This window comes from Cordyceps javanica, chromosome 6 (assembly GCF_051103115.1).
Source record: "Cordyceps javanica chromosome 6, complete sequence".
Classification (NCBI taxonomy): domain Eukaryota; kingdom Fungi; phylum Ascomycota; class Sordariomycetes; order Hypocreales; family Cordycipitaceae; genus Cordyceps; species Cordyceps javanica.
In genome coordinates, this window is record NC_139300.1 from 3,004,101 (window position 1) to 3,022,455 (window position 18,355).

Genomic DNA, 18,355 nt, shown 5'->3' on the forward strand with positions numbered 1-18,355 from the left:
GTATGCACGTCGGCCTCAACTCCGCAGTCGGGCAGCCATGTGTGCGTCCCAGTCCTGACGAACCATCCCACCGAAAAAGCCCAAACAGCAGTGGTACCACCCTTTCGTGTCCACGTTGTACCAGCATTTTTTTTAATCTTTCGATGAGCGCCGTCATCTCGACACCGACGTACACCAGCAACCCAATTGAATCCATTGCCCAGCTGAACGGGCAGCAAATCTTGTCACTTGGTCAACAGGGCCTCAATGACCATGCATCGTCCCCGCCGCCGCCCAAGACCGGGACCGGGGTAGGGGGGAGGGAGGGACCCTGGCAAAGCGTAGTACTCAGTACTCAGTATCTTGACAAACCATCGATACCTACTTGTCACTACTCTCTGGTAGGAGAATATACAAACGCTGGGAAGTAAGTAGTAAATAACACGTGGTCGTGACCTCGGGAAAAGAGCGACATCAACAACCCGTATGTCACGATGGCTGTAGGTAGTGGTCTAGGCCGCGGGAGCACACAGAGGCACACATACACAAAGACTTGCAAAGAGAAGAAAGGTCCAATGCCTGTACTCTGTACCAATAGGTGATACAACAGGACCCTGGTAAGAAAAAAAAAGGAACTCATCTTATACCGATGCCGTGTTGATGCGGAGCCAAAACAAGACTGTGGTGCTCTCGTCAGTGTTGGACGGGAACTGGCCCATGCTCGCTGCACGACTTGATAGACCTCCTCTTCCCTCCCCGCCAAGTCTGCAGCGCTTTTTTCTTTCTTTCCTGATCTCCCTCCCTCTCGAAACATTCGACTCTTGACCAATTCACCTCCTGTATTTACCTAAACCCCTCTCATCATCATCACACACATCATCACTCCTCACGCGCATGCGGTAGACCACACCCGTCCGTGAGCCCTATTGCTGCCTGACATCATCCCAACTCGCAGCAGTTACATCGCTCCCCAACGTGCGACCCCATCCACGCACCACCAGCTTCTCATTCACCAGAGGACAAATTCTGAAAAGGAAGATAGCCTCGAAAGGAAACTGGTGTTTTGTTTTAATATTCCCTTTGTTACATACAAACTGGTTCTTGCTTTTGTGAAAAAAGGCACGGTCTTGTAACAAGTCTCACCTCTCTCCAACAACAAAGATTCAGCGTCGAGCTTACTGATAATCCGATTCGCTCGCACCTCACTTCTTCATTTCTTCATTTTCTCCCTCTCAATCTCCTCACTTCTGCTCCTCCATCTTTCTCACGACAGACACACAAACAAATCAGATCACCATGGCTTCGGAAGAGCAACAACAGGGCATCAACGTCTGCCAGTACCGTACTAGCGTCTGGGACAATGTTCATGAATCCGACTTTTCCAAGGTCAATTACTATGTGCCTCCCGTGTCCGATGCGGAAGAAGGCGAACAAGAATTAGGTTTGTATTTCAATTTTTTTTGAGAGAAAAATTGGAAATAGAAGAATCACTGCTAACTTTTTACAGACATGGAAGACGCAGAGTACACGACGGACGCGCCCCCAGACGAGAGCCACGACGTGGAAGGCGAGTCGGCCGATGCCACCGGGGCCGGCGCCGCCACTGCTCCGGAGGAAAAGTCGCCCCGTTCACAGAAAAAGAAGAAGAGCAAGTCCAGCAAGTCAGCATCGCCCGCCAAGGAAGCCAAAGCTGTGCCCGTACCCGAGGAACCGTCTTCCCCCAAACTCTCCAAGAACAAGAAGAAGAACAAGGCCAAAAAGGACAAGAAGAACAAGGAAAAGGCTGCTGCCGCCGCCGCCGTGACAGCAGCAACAGCTGGCACCGCCGCTGCCGCTGGTGCTGCCTCAGCGGCTGCCGAAGAGACCAAGGCGCCCGAGGAAGAGGAAAAGCCGGTGGAAGCCGCTGAGGTTGCCGCCCCTGAAGACACTGCTGATGCTACTCCCGAAGATGGCGCTGCTGCCGCTGCGCCGGAAGATGCTACCGCTACCAATGACGCTGTTGAAGAGACGACTACTGTTACGACCGAGAATGCCGCCAAGCAAGATACCCCTAATGAACCTGTTACGACTACGACCCAGAATGACACGACTACTAATGCCGAAACCAATGAGAAAAACAATGACGATCAAGAGCCTAAAGAGGCTGCCAATGCCGCCGCCGACGAGGACGTCGCCACCAGCACACCTGTGGCGACTGACGACGCTGCGGCGGCCGAGAAAGTCGGCGCCTCCGAGACCAAGGAGGAGGAGGAAGGCAATGACTCCGCCGCCGATAAGTCTTTAGAAAACCAACCTACCGTGGATGAGGTTACGAATAACGATGATGTGAAGCATGGTGATGAAGAGGTGGAGAAGAAGGACGCTGAGGCGCCTGTTGCAGACGCCGGTGCCCCTGAAGCTCCTGCCGAGGAGACCAAGGAAAATAGCGCTGCACCGGCCACGGACGTCGTGGAGGCGCCTACTGCTGCTGCCGCGGAGGAGAAAGAGCCTGAGCAGCCAGAAGCGGCCAAGATAGAAGCCGGAGACGCTGATCCTCCTGCTGCTCCCCAAGACGCAGCCGAGGAAAAGAAGGTCGAGGTGCCCGAGGTCGCCGCCGCCGATGGTGCAACTGCTTCCCCCGCGGAGGAAGTGACGACCGCTAGTGAAGCCAAGGATGCTGAAACGGACAAGGCGGAGGTGTCGGGTTCCGAACCGGTGAAAGAAGAAGAGGCAAAGGCCACCGAAGCCGAGAAACCCACTACCGAAGAACCAGCAAAAGTAGAGGAGGACGTTTCGACAAAAGCCGACGCTGGCACAGCTAGTGTTGCCGATGCTACTACCACCGCCGAAGCCGCGTCAGAACCGGCCGTTGTCACTGCCGACGCCGCTCCCGCCAAGGGAGAGGTAGAGGATGCGCCCAAGGTGGAGGAATCTGTGGCCGAGGAGAATATTGTTGCTGCTGCCCCTGCCACTCCCGCCGCCGATGACAAGGAGGAGACAGCTGCCGAAGCGCCTGCCGCTGCTGCTGACTCCGCCGGCAAGGAAGAGGATGCAGTGCCGGCGCCAGAGGCTGTGCCTACACCCGAGACCGTCGACGAGTCCGCGCAGGAGCATGCTGCTACTGATGCTATTCCAGCAGCCACCGAAGAAAAGCCTGCGACGCAAGAGACTGCGGCTCACGAGGAGAGCAAGACTGTCGATACTCCTACCGTAGTTGCCGAAGAAGCTCCCGAGACGGCCGACCCTCAGGAGACTGAGAAGGCTGTTGAGACTGCCGATGCTGCGGATGCTGCCGAAGAGACAAAGGCCGAGCCTACCACTGCTAATACTGCTGCTGCTACGGAGACTGTCGAGGAAAAGGCCGTCGTTGAACCGGCCGCTGCCCCTGTCGATGAAACTTCTGCAAAGACGGCGGTCGAGAAAAAGGCTATCGAGCCTGCCGCGCCTGCCGAGGAGCCCACTCCAGCTGGGGTCGAAGCTGCTGCCGAGCCTGCCGTCGCCGCTGAGGAAACCAAGATACAAGCGCCAGCCGTGGCCGAGGAGCCCACTCCTGCTCCGGTCGAAGCTGCCACCGAGCCTGCTGCTGCTGCTGCTGCTGCTTCTGCTCCTGCCGAAGCGGACGTTGTCGTCGAGGACAAGACTGAGGAGCCTACTGCTGCTAAGGAAGAGCCCGCATCTGATGTCGAAGCCACGCCTGAGCCAGAGACCGCTGCTGTTCCCGCTGTCGAGGCCACTCCTGCTGTAGAGGCAACTCCCGCCGCTGAGGCTGAGGCTGAGGCAGACAAGCAGGACAAAGAGACTGTCGCTTCCGCTGCGGACAACGAGTCCAAGGCCGAAGAGGAGGCTTCCGTCCAGGCACCAGAGGAATCGGCGGATCCGGAGGCTACCGAAAAGCCGGCCGCCGAGGTCCCGGAGCACGCCCCTGTCGCGGCCGCCGAAACTCCTGCTGCCGCCGCCGACGAAAAAGCCGCCGAAGACGTCGAGGCGCCCAAGGAAGAAGTCGCTGCTGCTGCTGCTGCTGCTGCTTCTGCTGTGCCCGCTTCTGTTGAAGTAAAGGAGGCTCCCGCCGACAAGTCAACTCCTGCTGAAGCGTCAGAGCCAGTTGATGAGCCCGTAGGAGCAGCCGAGCCCGCTTCCGCAGTCCCGGCCGTTGCTGAGGAGAAGAAGGAAGACGCACCTGAAGCCGCCGACGTGGACCCTGCCGCCGTTGAGGTGCCCGTGACCGCTGCCGCTGAAGCCACTCCGGCCGAAGTTCCTGCTCCCGCGGCTCTAGCCAAGCCGGAAGCTACCAAGACGGATCCCGCTCCCGCCACAGAGATTTCCGAGCAAGACACCGTGGCCGAAGCCACCGACGAGCCAGCCAAGGACGTCGTCGAGGCACCTGCTGAGACGGCCGAAGTGGCTAACGAGCCGTTGGCCTCGGCTACTGAGGAACCTGCTGCTGCCACGGAGCCTGCCGGAGAGACTGAAGCGGCACCCGCAGCTGCCGACAACGAGAATATAGCTGCCGCCGCTGAGCTGGAGAAGAACGATGAGGTAGCCGAAAAGGAGCCTACTGCTCCTACAGAGTCTATCCCCGCTCTTGAGGAGGCCGCCAATGCCGCCACCGAGGAGAAGCCTGTAGATTCTACGCCGGAGGTAGTCGCCGAACCGGACAAGGAGCCTCAATCACCGATAGAGGAAGCCAAGACCGAGGAACCTGTTCTTGCCGAGCCTGCTCCCGAAGCTGCCAAGGAGACTACTACTGACGAAGTGACCGAAACTCCGGCGGGACCCGAAGCGGCTGCCCAAGCTGCTGCTGCTGAGGAAGCCGCCGTTCCAGAGGCTGTTGTCGCCGAAGCTGCCGAGCCTGTCAAGGAGCCCGAGAATCTTTCAGAGACTGTCAAAGAGGAAGCATGCCCCGCCAACGAAACGGAGATTGTCCCCGAGGTGCCCGCCGAGACTGTCAAGGATGAGGCTTCTCCGGCCGCTGTCGAAGTCCCAGCAGCCCCCGCTGCTGAGCCTGAACCTGCGAAAGAGGAGTCAGTCGCTGTCGCCGAGACCAAGCCTGAGGAATCAGTTGCGAAAGCCGAACACCCAGTAGAGGCTGCTCCCGAGGCCCCTGCTGCGTCTTCCAAGGACGAGAGCCCTGCTGAACTTGAAGCCGCCCCTGAGGAGATCAAGACTGAGGCGGCGGCTGCTGGTGAAGAGCCGGTCCCTGAAGTTGCCGCGGTGCCCGCTTCCGAGGATGTTGCCAAATTGGTGGAGGCCCAGCCTGAACAAGAAAAGACTGTCGAGCCCATCAGCGAGGAGAAGCCAACAGAACCTGTTGCTGAGGAATCCGTTCCTGTCGAAGAAGCTCCCAAGGAGGACGCTACTCCAGCTGAAGATGAGACGGTCGCCGCTGCCGGAAAACCTGCGGAAGCTGCTGTGGAAGCCGTCGCTGAGCCTGCCAATGACTCTGAGACCGCGCCCGCTACAGAGACAGTTGAGGAGAAGCCTGCCGAGCCCGCTGCCGAGGAAGAGCCCGCCGCTACTGAGACCAATGAGCTTGAGACCAAGGAGCCTGAAGCTCCTACGGAAGACGCCAGCGAAGTCAAGGAGGCGGTAGCCGCTGCCGAGCCTGCCAAGGAGGAAGCTGTTGCCCCTGAGGCTGACAAGTCCGCCGATATAGCTCCGGCCGCTGAGACCAAGGAGACCGAGGCTGCTGTAACTACTGAGAAGCCTGCCGCCGAGGAACTTGCCACAGTTGAAGACACGGTTGAGAAGGAGGACAGCGCAGAGCGAGAGCCTGCTGGCAAACCTGCCAGCGAGGAAGCTGTGCCCGCTGCCCCCGCTGAACTTGCTACCGAAGCTGCCGTTCCCGAGGTCGAGCAGCCTGCTGTTGAGCCCGCCGGCGAGGCAGAGCGAGAACCTGCCGGAGACGATCAATCCAGCAAGGAAGCTGTGCCTACGCCCGCCGAGCCAACGGAGGACGTTGCCAAGACCGCCGAACCCGAGGCTCAGGACGACTCCAAGGAAGACGCCGACCGTGCTACGGCCAAGGTTGAGGAGTCGAAGCCGGCGGAGGCTCCTGTCACCCAGGAAGAACCTGCTGCTTCTGAAGTTGAAGCTCCCCTCGTGGATTCTGAGGAAACGCCCGCTGTAGAGCCACAGGAAGAGCCTGACACCGAAAAGGCTGTAGAGGAACCTGTAGACAAGACTGAGCCTGCCGCGGAGTCCGAAGCCGCCGTTGAAGCTGCCGAGGATGAGCCTGCTGCTGACACGGCTGAAGAGCCCAAAGCCCACGATACTGAGGTGGATGCGGCCGATCTTGCTGCTCTCGCTGCTGTTACTGGTGCTGCGACCACGGCTGCTGTTGTTACTACCTCGTCCGATGACAAGGAAGGCGCTGCTCCTGAAACTGCTGCCGAATCTGCCGCCGAGCAGCCGGCAGCCGACGAACCTGCTGCTACGCAAGCCGATGCTGCTCCTGAACCCGCGACTGAAGGCACCACTGAGGCTCCGGCCACCGAGGAACCCGCCGCTACTGAGCCTGCTGCTGATTCCGCTGTTGCAGAGGACGCAGCTTCCAAAGAGATTGAGGCTGCTCCTGAAGTCGAGACCGAGACCCCCAAGGAAGTACCAGCCGACGGGTCTGTCTCGGCTGAGGCGGCTTCAGAACCCATCGCTGAAGAGGAACCCGCAGCTAAGGATGTCGAGCTTGCTACCGAGGCCCCGGCTGACGAGACTGCGGCCGCCTCCGAGGCCCCTGCGCAGGAAGAGCCTGCTGCTCAAGAAGTTGAGACTGCTCCTGAAGCTGAGACCGAAGCTCCCAAGGAAGCTGCAGTTGAAGCCGAGGCTGACGTCCCCGCTCCTGAGGCAAAAGCGGAGGAGGCGGACTCCGTGCCTGCGGCAGTTGAAGAATCCGAGCAGGTTGAGGCTTCTGAGCCTGCTCCTGAGCAACATTCTGAGGAGGTCGCCGCTGCTGAAACGATTACCGAAGACGTGCCTGCTGCCGAGGAGGCCCAGATCCCCGCTGAGCATGTCGCTGAAACTGTTGCCGACACACAAGCTGCTGAAGACGTGGCTGTGGCCAAGGACGTTGAGGCTGCCTCTGAACCTGCGGTTGAGGCGGTCGCCTCAGAGGAAGCCCTTGCTGAGCCTGAAGCCCCTGCTGAGCCTGAGGCCCCTGCTGAGCCTGAAGCCCCTGCTGAGCCTGAAGCTCCTGCTGAGCCTGAAGCTCCTGCTGAGCCTGAGGCCCCTGCTGAGCCTGAAGCCCCTGCTGAGCCTGAAGCTCCTGCTGACCCTGAAGCTACTGCTGAAGAAACTAAGGAGGCTGAAGCTGAAGCCGAGGATGAGTCTGACTCTGGCAAAAACGCTGCTCTTGCTGCCGCAGCTCTCGCTGCTGCTGCTGGTGGCGCTGCCACTGTGGCTGCTGTTAAACATGTCCATCTAGAAGAGGAAGAAAAGGCCGACCGTTCTGCGGATAGCGTTTCCGAGGACAAGAAGGGGAAGGACTTGGACGGTGAAAGGACCAAAGGTGAGAACCAGTTAGCTGATACCCAACTTGATGTTTCGCGTGTGAACGATACCCCATCCAATTTGGATGTTGCTGTGAAGGTGGAGGATAATGATGTTATGGAACCTGCAAAGAATGATGACAAGAAGATCGAAGAGTCAAAGGAGTCAGAGGCGTCGGAGACGAGCACCGTTGTCGCCGACGAGGTCAAGGTTGAGAAGGCTGGCGACAAAGATCACGATGCAAGCAAGATTGCTGCTATTGCTGCTGGTAGCGGCGCTGCTGCGCTTGTTGTTGGCGCAGCCACTGTCGCTGCCGTTTCTCTCAACAAGGAAAACGAGAATGGCCATACAGTGAAGCCCGAGGGTGACGTTCAGCCTGCCACCAGGGCAGTGGAGGAGTCTATTACAAAAGATGTTCCGACTGCCGAAGGCGCTCTCCCCGCTGAACAAGACAAAACCAACCTCGCGGATACGCCTACGGCGCAGCAAGCACCTGGGACCACCACTGAAGCTGCCACTGAACCAGCTGCTGAGGATACAACTCCAACCCAGCAAGACGAAAGCACCGCTGCGGCCAAACCCAGCGCTGTTGCAAGCGTATGGTTACTTCTTTTCTGGACTGAAATGATGTTGCAGACTAACACATCACAGTCCAAGCCGACCTTCCTCGTCTCCCTGGCCAGACTGATCTTCTCGCCTTTCTCGTGGTTGCGCTCAAAGTTGTTCAAGACCAAGACTACGAAGAAGCCAGCACAACCTACCGAGGGCAGCTCATAGAGAAACCCTCTGGCTCATGACTACGAGATATTAAGCACCGTGATTGAGGAAATTTGATTTTTTTATGATTTTACTGTACTTTTCAAAGTCCAAAAAGGCTGTCATGTGATACTTCGCGGGGGAACCGCGTTTAAAACCTGCGGTCAATCGGAGGCGGATGGGGGCAAACACCTGATGGAACATGGTGCGAGGACTGCATGCCCTTTCGTCATCATTTGCGCGCAGACTGACCGAGAAGAGCTGGCATTCTGCGCGCCCATCAAAGAGCCAAACATTTTTGCAGCATGGCACTAATGCGTCGGTTTTGCATCTCAACGCCTGGTATTGACCGTTAGGGACTGTCTTGTAATTTTGGTGCATCTGTTTGCGTTTTTGTTCTCCTTTTTGCGCGCCTGTCGCTACTGATTTTTCTTCCAAACGCCTTGACCAGGACATGCTAACGATTCAATAGACAGAACTAGACGCCATCGTGATGAGCGTACTGACGATAGCGAGCGACGCCACCGCCACCGCCACAGGCACGGTGGTGAGAGGGAGCCCAGGGACTCCAGAGACTCTAGGCGTCATTCGGCGCTCCGAGGAGAAGGTGACGACAAGGAATCCGGACGCCGTCCATCGCTCCGCGGACAACTTGAGGACAAGGACTCAGGACGCCGAACTTCCCATGGCAGCTCTCACCGTAGCCATCGACATCGCTCGGACGGCGCTAGAAGCGTAGATGACAAGACGCCTTCCAAGCGTCGCGACAGCGGCTACGCAGCGCAGAGTCACAGTCCTTCTGAAAGCAAGCACAGCGGGTCTGAGGAGCGGGAAAGGAGGCACAGGACGGTTGAAGATCCGGAACGGAAGCGCAAAGCGTCCGGAGAGCAGAAGAAGAACGCGGCCTCTGAAGAACTAGAACAGAAACAGAAGTCTTCCAAAACCAAGGAGAAGGGATCAGGGTCTTCAGAATCGCAAACCGTCCAGGAAAAGCGCAGTGACGAGCGTAATCGACGTCGTGAGCGCGAGCGTCTGCGTGAGCTCGCAATCGAGAACGAGGAACGCGAGCAACAGCGACAAAAGCAAGAGCGTGAGCAAAAAGAGCAGGAGCGAAAGGCGCGCGAGCAAATGAAACGCGAGCAGAAGGAACGCGAGGAAAGAGAACGGGAAGATGAACGACGGGCGTCGGAAGCACGTCGTGCAGAGCGCCGCAAATCGCATCGTCGCGACTCTGCACACCAAGAATCAGCAGCGAAGACGGAGAAGAGCGTGCCGGATAGTGAGCATGAGCGCCAGCGAAGTCACCACCACAGATCACGCCGGCACAGCCATTCCACAAAAGAGAGAACGGATGCGCCACCCAGACACCGCCCAGGCTCGTCTCACAGACCGGAACCGGCACCCCCGGCCTCTGCTCGAAGCTCCGGCACTGAAGATGCGTCGCGCACACCAAAGGATTCGGACGCAGAATCAAAGTCTCACACGGGAGAGGATGAGGCACGACGACGACGTCGACACCGTCGCGAAGTCGATGGCTCAGCCAAGAGCGGCAGCGGCAGCGGCAGCTCGTCCCGACGAGAGCACTCCAAAAGAGAGCGCCCCAAGGAGGAAGCTAGGGAGCACTCCAAGCGGGAGTCCTCACGCCGAGAGTCGGAAACACCGACCGACGAGGACGCACGGAGAAGGAATCGGCGTCAGGACCGTCAAAAGGAAGTGGAAGACGCCAAGAAGCCAAGCGGCTTGAAGGGCGTGCTTAAGAAGATTTTTACGAAGAGTGAGAAATAGACTGTACGAGCCATGACGGGATGAAATTTTGCATGTATTATGACCTTTTCGATTCTTACGATGTATTTCTTTAGGGTTTGCTGTGTTATGAGGGTAACAGCCAGGATGATGCATTGCGCGGTTGCTTTGGGACATGTACAACGGGACTGCTGCATTCAGAGCAGCGGGTTATTTGGAAGCTTCCTCACCTGTCGTTTTTATTTCTTTTGTTTCGCTACCAGAAGACTCGGCATTGTTTTTGAAATTTCAAATTGAATTCATTTCTTTTCATTTCTAGATTTTTAGACAGCATATAGACATATATGTGTTCTGTCACTCCCTGCGTACTCGCCGAGTTCTCCTTCGTGTTCACTTACACGCAATTGTTGAATTGCCTATCTAGGAAGTCCACGTGACCTTGCCGGATATTCTAGCTTTTGGCGGCTCTCGGCTGGTGGTTGATCCGCAAGAGCCCTAACTTTTGGCGTGAGAGTGGGCGTCCACCAAAAAAAAATTAATGTGGGTAGCCCACCAAAGACCGGGTTCATGAAGCGAGGCGGGCGAGGGGAAAGAAAAAAAAGTTCCCACTTTGCAAACAACAATTCGAATCAAGCTATCCAAGGCGCAGGATTTGACCTCTTTGCGATCTTCACGAACCGGAAAAAAATACTCAAAATTTTCATCAACCCTTTTCAACACCGTCGAAATGGCTCCCATTGCTGTATGTACATGATGTCGCAACCGCTTTGCTGCAGGCGAGAACGGGTGTATACCCTTTCTCACCGAGCGATGGAACAAAAAACAAAACCACCCCTTCTCAGGGTGGGAAAGCAAAATGCAGTAGGCTAAGATGTCATGTAAATTTTAGAAGAAGTCTGGCAAGGCCCAGAAGCAGACCAAGAAGGTACGTTGCCGCAATCGCTCTCCTCTCATCTCAAAACTGCCTTGGAAGCGCCCAGTGCTTCCGGTGACGGGTCAAGGCCGGGAACGGGAGGGGAAGCCAAAAATTAAGAAACGTTTCTCGCTAACAACGAAACCTGGTGCAGTTCATCATCAACGCTTCCCAGCCCGCTTCGGACAAGATTTTCGACACGGCCGCGTTCGAGAAGTTCCTCCAGGAGCGCATCAAGGTCGAGGGCCGCACCAACAACCTGGGCGACGACGTCGTCATCCAGCAGGCCGGCGAGGGCAAGATCGAGGTCATTGCCCACAACGACCTCTCGGGCCGCTACCTCAAGTACCTGACCAAGAAGTTCCTCAAGAAGCAGCAGCTCCGCGACTGGCTCCGCGTCGTCTCCACCTCGCGCGGCGTCTACGAGCTCAAGTTCTTCAACGTCGTCAACGACGAGGCTGACGAGGACGACGAGTAAACCTCCCTGCCAGGCAAATGAAAAGAAATGGCGCAAATTCTTGACTGAATTTTTGCGCAATGACGGGGGAAAATAGGTGAGCATGTCTCTGGTGGCATTGCTTCCGACGAGGCAAGCTCATGTATTTTCTGAGAAAAAAAAAGGTTGTGAGAGGTAACAAAAAATCGGATTGGGCAATTTTTTTTGCGGGAATGATACCCGGGATGGAGGCGCTTCCTGATTAAGTGAAACGGCTCGTAGAAGGGCTGGCGCTTCTCGGAAAGACATGTACAGCCTCTATCGTTTAGGAGAACGTTTCTAAAAATATACCCACCGAATCTCTTGATTCAACAAACTGTATCCGCCACGCATCCCAAGCTGTGACTGTACTTGTACTATACCCAAACTATCACCATGACACTCACTATATACGCTCAACGATGCAATGCTTTTGATATGCTTTTCTTTCACGGCAACGTCCTCATCAGGCCCTCAAACACGACCAAGGCCATGGCGTTGGCCGGAAACGCTCGCAGGAAGCAGGGCAGGAAGCCGCGCCAGTAGCCGCGGAAGCCCGCCTCGCGGTACACGTCGAGGGCGGCGTCGCGCCACCTCGGGTACTTGCGGCGGCCGTCGCCGAGGCCGCCGCCGAGGGGGTCCGTCATGATGCGCTGCTTGACAAAGTCGGCCGGGTAGCACGTGAGCCAGAAGACCTGGGCGGAGAGGCCGCCGGCCCAGAAGTTGACGGCCGGGGCGCTGAGGGCCGTGTGCCGGCGCATCCAGCGCGAGAAGAGGTCGTACGTGCCCCACCAGAAGAAGAAGAAACCGCGGAAGAGCAGCGTGGCGCCGAGCCCGTGGTAGACGCCGCGCACGCCGTGGTGCCGGTAGATCTTGGAGAGGCAGTCGAGGGGGCCCGAGTACAGCCGGCCGGCCTTGGTCGCGGCGTACTGGACCTGCAGCCGCGCCTTGACGTGCTCGACCGGCGCGGCGATGAAGGACACGGTGCCGCCGGCGAGGATGCCGGCGAGGCCGTGGCCGACGGACGGCAGCGCCGTCTTTGGTGGTGATGATGATGTCGAGGAGGACGCGGTGGCCAAAGAAGAAGAAGAAGAAGAGGAAGAGGAAGAGGGCAGCAGCGTGCCGGGCGCCCAGGTGTCGACGTCAAAGACGTGCTGCGCCACCAGCCGCCGGTAGACGCTGAGCGAGCCCAGCATGACCGAGTCCATAAACATCCAGCCGACGAGCGGCGGCGTCGCGCCCTTGTACAGCCCGCGCACGCCCTCGAGGCGGACCGTCTGCATGACGCACTCGAGCGGCCCCTTGAAGCGGTCGGAGCTCTGCAGGCGCACCTTGACTGTGTCGAACGGGTGGCCGACTGTTGCGCCAAACGTCGAGAGGGTTAGTGAAAAGGGGGAAAGGAGAAATGTTTTCCGCAGATTCGGAGAGGCTCGGAGGCCGGCCGCGCACCTGTGAGTTTGGCGATGCCGCTGCCTACGCCAGCAACGAAGCCCTTGTAGTCGTGGCTCGGCTTGGACGGTTGCTTGGTGTCGCCGATGTGTGCCTGCGGCTGGGCGTCCGCCGCCGCCGTCGCCAGCGACGACGACATGGTTGAGGAGGGGGGGTTTCTTTCGAGAAAGGGTTGTTCAAAGCGAGGAGGAGCTCGAAAAGAAGGAGGGCTGCGCTGTTATAAGTACATGTGGTGCGTTGTGGTGAGCTGTTGATGCGTGATTGATGCGAGGCGGATTGGCGGAGCTTGGGTGAGCTGCCTGCTCTTTTTTTTGGTCCGATGCCGCTCTGCTCTGTCGGTCACTGGGGAGTACTCTTGTTGTCTCGAATAGCCTAGCCTGCTGCTTGGACAAGTAATGTACAAGTTTCTCACATGACGGAAAAGGTGTTGCAATTGACACGACAAAAGACTTAGTAAACATTTATGGCAAAAAAAAAACACATTAATCTTTGGAGCTTTGAGCAGATTCCATCTCGGCTGCGTGACCTGGTCGTTGCTGGAACAGACAGCATCTTCACATGCTGACACACAGCTAGCCTCAACTTTGGCGCCAAAGTCTACGTTACTGCTGTGCTCATGTTATCGAAAGAAAATAAAAAAATAGGAATATATATTTACGCGTCTATTATCAATTCCAGCGCTCATCTAATGCAATTTTTCCAATATCAAATTCGGCCAAGTAAAGAGGTAAAAAAAAAGAAAAAACAAAGGAAAAAACCACAACGTACGCAGTGGCATCATCTCGTGCACGTTATCCAACCACAACCGAAAAAGCTGCATTAATTTTCGTCAAAAGTTACTTCTCCTTGCCCTGTATATGTCCTCTGGTTTAAAACCCAGCGTGCACCATGTCGTACGAGTCAAACGACTCGTCGGCGGTCCGCGGGTCCAGCCTGGTCAGGGCCTTTGCGATGGCGGCCGTGATGCCCGGGATGCGCGAGTGGTCAAACATGTTGAAGTGGTGGCCGTCGACGTCGAGCACGTCGACAAACATGTCGTCGTCGTAGCGCTCCCACCCGAGCATGCGGTCCGCGCGGTCCGCGTCGATGGACGCGGTCCAGTCCCGCGCGTAGAGGCTGTCCCGCGCGCGGATGAGGACGGCCGGCGGGCGGCGCCTCGCCCGCGCGCCGTCCCACCGCGGCAGGTCCCAGCGGGCAATCATGCGCCGGGCCTCGCGCATGGCGCGCATCGAGAGCACCTGGTTCCTGGTCTTGCCGTCCTCCTCCCGCGCGCGCGTCGCCTCGTCGTCGTCGTCGCCGCTGAGCCCGTCGACGACCGACACCAGCTGCTGGCGGCGCTCGGCCAGCAGGGCGGGGAAGGCGCTGTCAATCATGAGGATGCCGCGGACGCGGACGTCCGGGTCGCCGTGCAGCTGGTGCGCGACCTCGAGGCTCGTCATGCCGCCCAGGCTCCAGCCGCCGACGAGGATGTCGACGGGGCCGGCGGCGGCGGCGGCGCTCGCGCTCGCGGGCCGCTTGGCCGGGAAGGCGTCCGAGGCGACGACGGCCTTGATCCAGGTAATGTACTGCGCGGCCATCTCGGGCATGCCGCCCTCGAAGCGCTTCTCGTTGTAAAAGTGCGGGTTCCGCACGCCGTACGTGAAGCGCTGCAGCGGGTCCAGGCAGTGGTAGGCAAAGGTGGTGCCGCCGCCGTCGTGGAAGAGGAAGACGGGCGTCTTGCCGCTCCACGACTTCATCCGCGCCCAGCTCTCGGGCTGGATGAGCTCGGGGTTCTCCTCGACCATGCCGGGCATTGCTGAAATAAGCCCGGTGGCTGTTGGGGGGATTGATGTTGAGCTGCTGCTTGCGTCTCGCCCGCCCGCGTGATCGAGTGCTGGCGCTCTGCGGCTTTTTTCTGTCTGTTTGGTTTTGTTATCAGGGCGACGTCTGCCAAGGTCATCAAGGCTGGCCGGCTCGGACAGTTGTACCCAAACCACAGTTTGGCGGGGCAGATTGGCTAGTTAGATTCTCAGCCCAAGCGGCGCAAACTGACGCAACAGCAGTTGCAAAAGGTCGAATCCGGACTGGATGACCGCCCATCGGATGACTTCACCCCAATCTCTTGCGAGTCAAAGTTTTTTTTTCGTTGCAATTTGTTTGATCCCAGGTTTCGAATTGCAGGCTGCAAACACGTGACAACGCTCACTTCATCCAAGTTCAGGATTCTGCTCGGAGTTGAGATTTAGGATGATGTGGAAAACAAAATTCGATACAAGGCTAGTATATTGTTTCAGGAAGGAATAAACATCTCCATGTCCCCGAGGTATTTCCCGGATATCCTCCCGTGTATCAAGTTGTCTCGCCTCTGGCCTGAATACTGACTGAGTGGGCTCATGTCAGCATCGGCTGTTGATACTCGAATCAGGCATATTTTCCGGCTCTACAGTGGCGTTTAGTTGTCCACATTGCTCCAATCCCCATAAAAGATACTATCCCGCCATCGATGGAGAGATCGAGCTTGTAGACTCAGTCGCGTGCTTGTCCAGGTACTTGTTTCATTAATGCAGACGCAATGGCAAAGGTATAGGCCACGTCGGCATCGGAGTATGTGCTTGGGACCGCTCGCACGCTATGGAGAGTGATATACATTACATTACATATGTACAGTTGTAGCAGTATCTTCTATGTGGTCGGAGCGTCCAAGTAGCCCTGAAGCTTCCACAAGAGCAAGTGCAGCTGAACCATGGTCTTGCTCGGCCAGCTCTTGAGGACCAGCAGCTCATTCTCCCGGAAGACTGCTGATTCGCTGCAAAGTCTGGCGGCTTCTTCACGGCCCAATAGCCAGATGAGGTTGTGCACTGGCATCTTGCTATCGTAGTTGGCCCCCTCGACGTCAAATGTCGTGTGCTGCCGCGCTGTTGCCTTGTCCTCCTCCGCCTGCGGCAGATATAGGGCACAGCCACGTCTTTCGACTTTCTGAATGTCCGCCCACCGCGCGCAAGGCTGCACAAACTTGTGATTTGACACATCCGCTCTCCGAATAAGCTCGTCGGTGGCCTCGCGCCGCATGTCCCGAAGCACCACCTCGCTCATGTCGTGCCGCCACACGGGGGAGCTGGCTTCCGGGCTCACGCCCATGCCGGCTCGGCGTGCGAGCAAAGCGCCTCGGAGCCTCTTACTCGGCCCCGAAAGCGCCTCAAAAACTGACTTTTGCGACACGACGTAACCTGTCACCCGAGGAGCAGGCTCATCCTGCCCATCAGCGCCGTTTTTGCTCATGCCTGTGCCAATCGACCCGGCGTTTGCGCGCACTTCGTGATTCCTTCGAATGTGGCTGTAGGCATCGTTTGTGGGAGCTAGCCAGCCTTTATTGGTCTCTGGGTGTCGAACCACGTCGAACCTTTGCAAAAAGTACCGAGGCTGATGCGTCTTAGTGATGGGACAGTATCGCATGGGGGTCGCCAGGGCTTGTGCTGTGCGCTTGTTAGCCACGCGAGATTCTGCGAGCGCACGGAACGATGTGCTCGAGGGGTAATCGTACCGAATGGGTTCTTTCGAAGATGCTTTTGGAACTGGCCAGTCGCTGGACGCGGTGCTTCTTTTGCTTGTCGCCTCCGTGACTTGATCCAGGCAGGGTCAAACAAAGGGGACATGGGAAGCTCCCCGCTCGCCGTGGATATTGTCTTATTCTTTACATCAAGTGTAATTTCCTTGCCGTACTCATCATCGTTGAGTCGCGCGTTGACCTTTTCAAGCAGTGCCTTATTGGTCAGGGAGGCGCTACTATGTGACGTCCATCGCTGACCCGAGTGGCTCAGACCAGAGGCGCACAACTTGCGCGACACGCCTGCCGTGCAGCGCTTCATGACGGCTCAGCTTGTAGCGCGTGAATGCCGCTTTGGACGGACGCGACAAGCTCGGTGGTATCGCAATTAAAAGAGGATATCGTCGGAGGAAGAATTAGGTGCCAGGAATCGACAGCTTTGGGGTAACTACTTGGTGGAGCCCCATCCACCTAAAACGGCCGACGTGAGCCGCCTGCATCGAAGCTCCAAGCTTACTCCGCCACGCGACAAGCTTCTCCAATTCGAGCTTTGCTCTCCCAACATTGGATTTCACAACCATGTTCCGATCTGCGAGGCTATTACCGGCATTGCGCCGATTACCTACGACACAGGCGAGATGCTTTGGATTCTCTGCATCATCGTCCGGGGCGTCGCCTACCATGGACTACCTGCCGATGCCGTATATTGAAGAGACCTCTGTGAGTGGCACAAGGGGTCGATTGTCGTGGGAATGCTAATCAGTGATTAGGCTGCCGGTCGAAAGACATGTACTGTTGCAGAAAGTCGCGAACTCTTGTTTTCACGAAACTGACACTATTCCAGGGGACATCTTCTCCAAGCTACTCCAGGTAGGGTTCGATCGCAGTAGTTATTAGCTGCGACCTGCTAACAAGGAGTAGGAGCGCATCATCTGCCTCAATGGCGAAGTCAACGACTACATGTCTGCCTCGATCGTGGCCCAGCTGCTCTGGCTAGAGTCGGACACTCCGGAGAAGCCGATTACCATGTACATAAACTCGCCCGGAGGCTCGGTGACGTCAGGTGGGTTGAATGCTTGGTCTTGACACGACGACGCAAGTCTCTGACTGGTGATGAGATTAGGAATGGCCATTTACGATACGATGACATATATCAAGTCGCCCGTCTCGACAGTGTGCGTGGGCGGCGCGGCGTCGATGGCGGCCATCCTTCTCGCTGGTGGCGAGGCAGGCAAGCGGTTTGCGCTGCCGCACAGCTCCATTATGATTCACCAGCCGCTCGGCGGGACGCGCGGGCAGGCTTCGGATATTATGATCTACGCCAACCAGATCCAGAAGATTCGCGAGCAATCGAACAAGATTATGCGATACCACCTGAACAAGGCCAAGGGCCACGACAAATATACCATAGAGGAGGTCAACGAGATGATGGAGCGGGACAAGTATCTGAGTGCTGAAGAGGCGCTCGAACTGGGGGTCATTGACGAGATCCTCACCAAGCGAACGGAGGCGGATGTCAAGGACAAGGATGACAAGTCTCGAAGCACGGCGCCTTGAGGGTCGATTGGCCAGGATTGACTAGCGATGGGAAATACCAACTGTCTCGGCATGTACACATATAAAGACTGAGAGATACACTACATAATGAAAGATGATGAATTTCGAAAATTGCTTTGCAAGTGCCGCGGTTGGCTCAATGACTGCAGGGTTATTTTCCGATGTCGGACCAGGCTTAATTTGACGTGGCAGGGGTTTGCAAGTATAACGAGTGGGTATGTTATCCTCTGCATATGAGCCATCTACTGCTTGTATTTTGATGATATCTCTGCGAGTAATTTTTGCTGGTCCTGAAGGTAGATGGAGATGAGAGCAAATCGTGTGTTCCTACTTAATAGAGCATGGCTCCTCTTGATAATTTATTTTCTCGTGAGCTTGACTGTGCACCAAGCTGGCCACGGATCGTCCTAGCAAAAGGCGATCTAGGAACCGCACTGGCCAATAGCAGGCAAGGGAAAATAATAATCAGCTGCGAGCGGGCCTCTCAGTATTGGCGGGG

General features: G+C 57.0%; 7 protein-coding genes across 7 annotated transcripts; 4 read left to right on the forward strand and 3 right to left on the reverse strand.

Annotated features, from left to right (window-relative positions):
• Positions 1 to 1,275: 1,275 nt before the first annotated feature.
• Positions 1,276 to 8,217, forward strand: V2A60_009353 (uncharacterized protein; the record flags this gene model as incomplete). Its single annotated transcript, XM_083260619.1, has 3 exons — positions 1,276 to 1,420; positions 1,487 to 8,037; positions 8,092 to 8,217. 3 exons carry the CDS (start codon positions 1,276 to 1,278, stop codon positions 8,215 to 8,217), a joined length of 6,822 nt encoding a protein of 2,273 aa, XP_083116745.1.
• A 284-nt stretch (positions 8,218 to 8,501) lies between these two features.
• V2A60_009354 (uncharacterized protein) lies at positions 8,502 to 9,981 on the forward strand (the record flags this gene model as incomplete). Its single annotated transcript, XM_083260620.1, has 2 exons — positions 8,502 to 8,547; positions 8,669 to 9,981. The coding sequence occupies 2 exons, from the start codon at positions 8,502 to 8,504 to the stop codon at positions 9,979 to 9,981; spliced, it is 1,359 nt and encodes a 452-aa protein (XP_083116746.1).
• Positions 9,982 to 10,666: 685 nt separating this feature from the next.
• Positions 10,667 to 11,330, forward strand: V2A60_009355 (60S ribosomal protein eL22; the record flags this gene model as incomplete). The annotated part of the gene is made up of 3 exons (XM_083260621.1): positions 10,667 to 10,681; positions 10,829 to 10,864; positions 11,007 to 11,330. 3 exons carry the CDS (start codon positions 10,667 to 10,669, stop codon positions 11,328 to 11,330), a joined length of 375 nt encoding a protein of 124 aa, XP_083116747.1.
• A 446-nt stretch (positions 11,331 to 11,776) lies between these two features.
• Positions 11,777 to 12,915, reverse strand: V2A60_009356 (mitochondrial carrier domain-containing protein; the record flags this gene model as incomplete). Its single annotated transcript, XM_083260622.1, has 2 exons — positions 11,777 to 12,684; positions 12,777 to 12,915. The coding sequence occupies 2 exons, from the start codon at positions 12,913 to 12,915 to the stop codon at positions 11,777 to 11,779; spliced, it is 1,047 nt and encodes a 348-aa protein (XP_083116748.1).
• A 730-nt stretch (positions 12,916 to 13,645) lies between these two features.
• V2A60_009357 (Alpha/Beta hydrolase protein) lies at positions 13,646 to 14,569 on the reverse strand (the record flags this gene model as incomplete). Its single annotated transcript, XM_083260623.1, has 1 exon — positions 13,646 to 14,569. The coding sequence occupies one exon, from the start codon at positions 14,567 to 14,569 to the stop codon at positions 13,646 to 13,648; it is 924 nt and encodes a 307-aa protein (XP_083116749.1).
• An 868-nt stretch (positions 14,570 to 15,437) lies between these two features.
• Positions 15,438 to 16,621, reverse strand: V2A60_009358 (uncharacterized protein; the record flags this gene model as incomplete). Its single annotated transcript, XM_083260624.1, has 2 exons — positions 15,438 to 16,228; positions 16,297 to 16,621. 2 exons carry the CDS (start codon positions 16,619 to 16,621, stop codon positions 15,438 to 15,440), a joined length of 1,116 nt encoding a protein of 371 aa, XP_083116750.1.
• A 359-nt stretch (positions 16,622 to 16,980) lies between these two features.
• On the forward strand, positions 16,981 to 17,856 carry V2A60_009359 (Clp protease-domain-containing protein; the record flags this gene model as incomplete). Its single annotated transcript, XM_083260625.1, has 5 exons — positions 16,981 to 17,019; positions 17,070 to 17,088; positions 17,144 to 17,169; positions 17,221 to 17,362; positions 17,423 to 17,856. 5 exons carry the CDS (start codon positions 16,981 to 16,983, stop codon positions 17,854 to 17,856), a joined length of 660 nt encoding a protein of 219 aa, XP_083116751.1.
• Between the last annotated feature and the right edge of the window lie 499 nt (positions 17,857 to 18,355).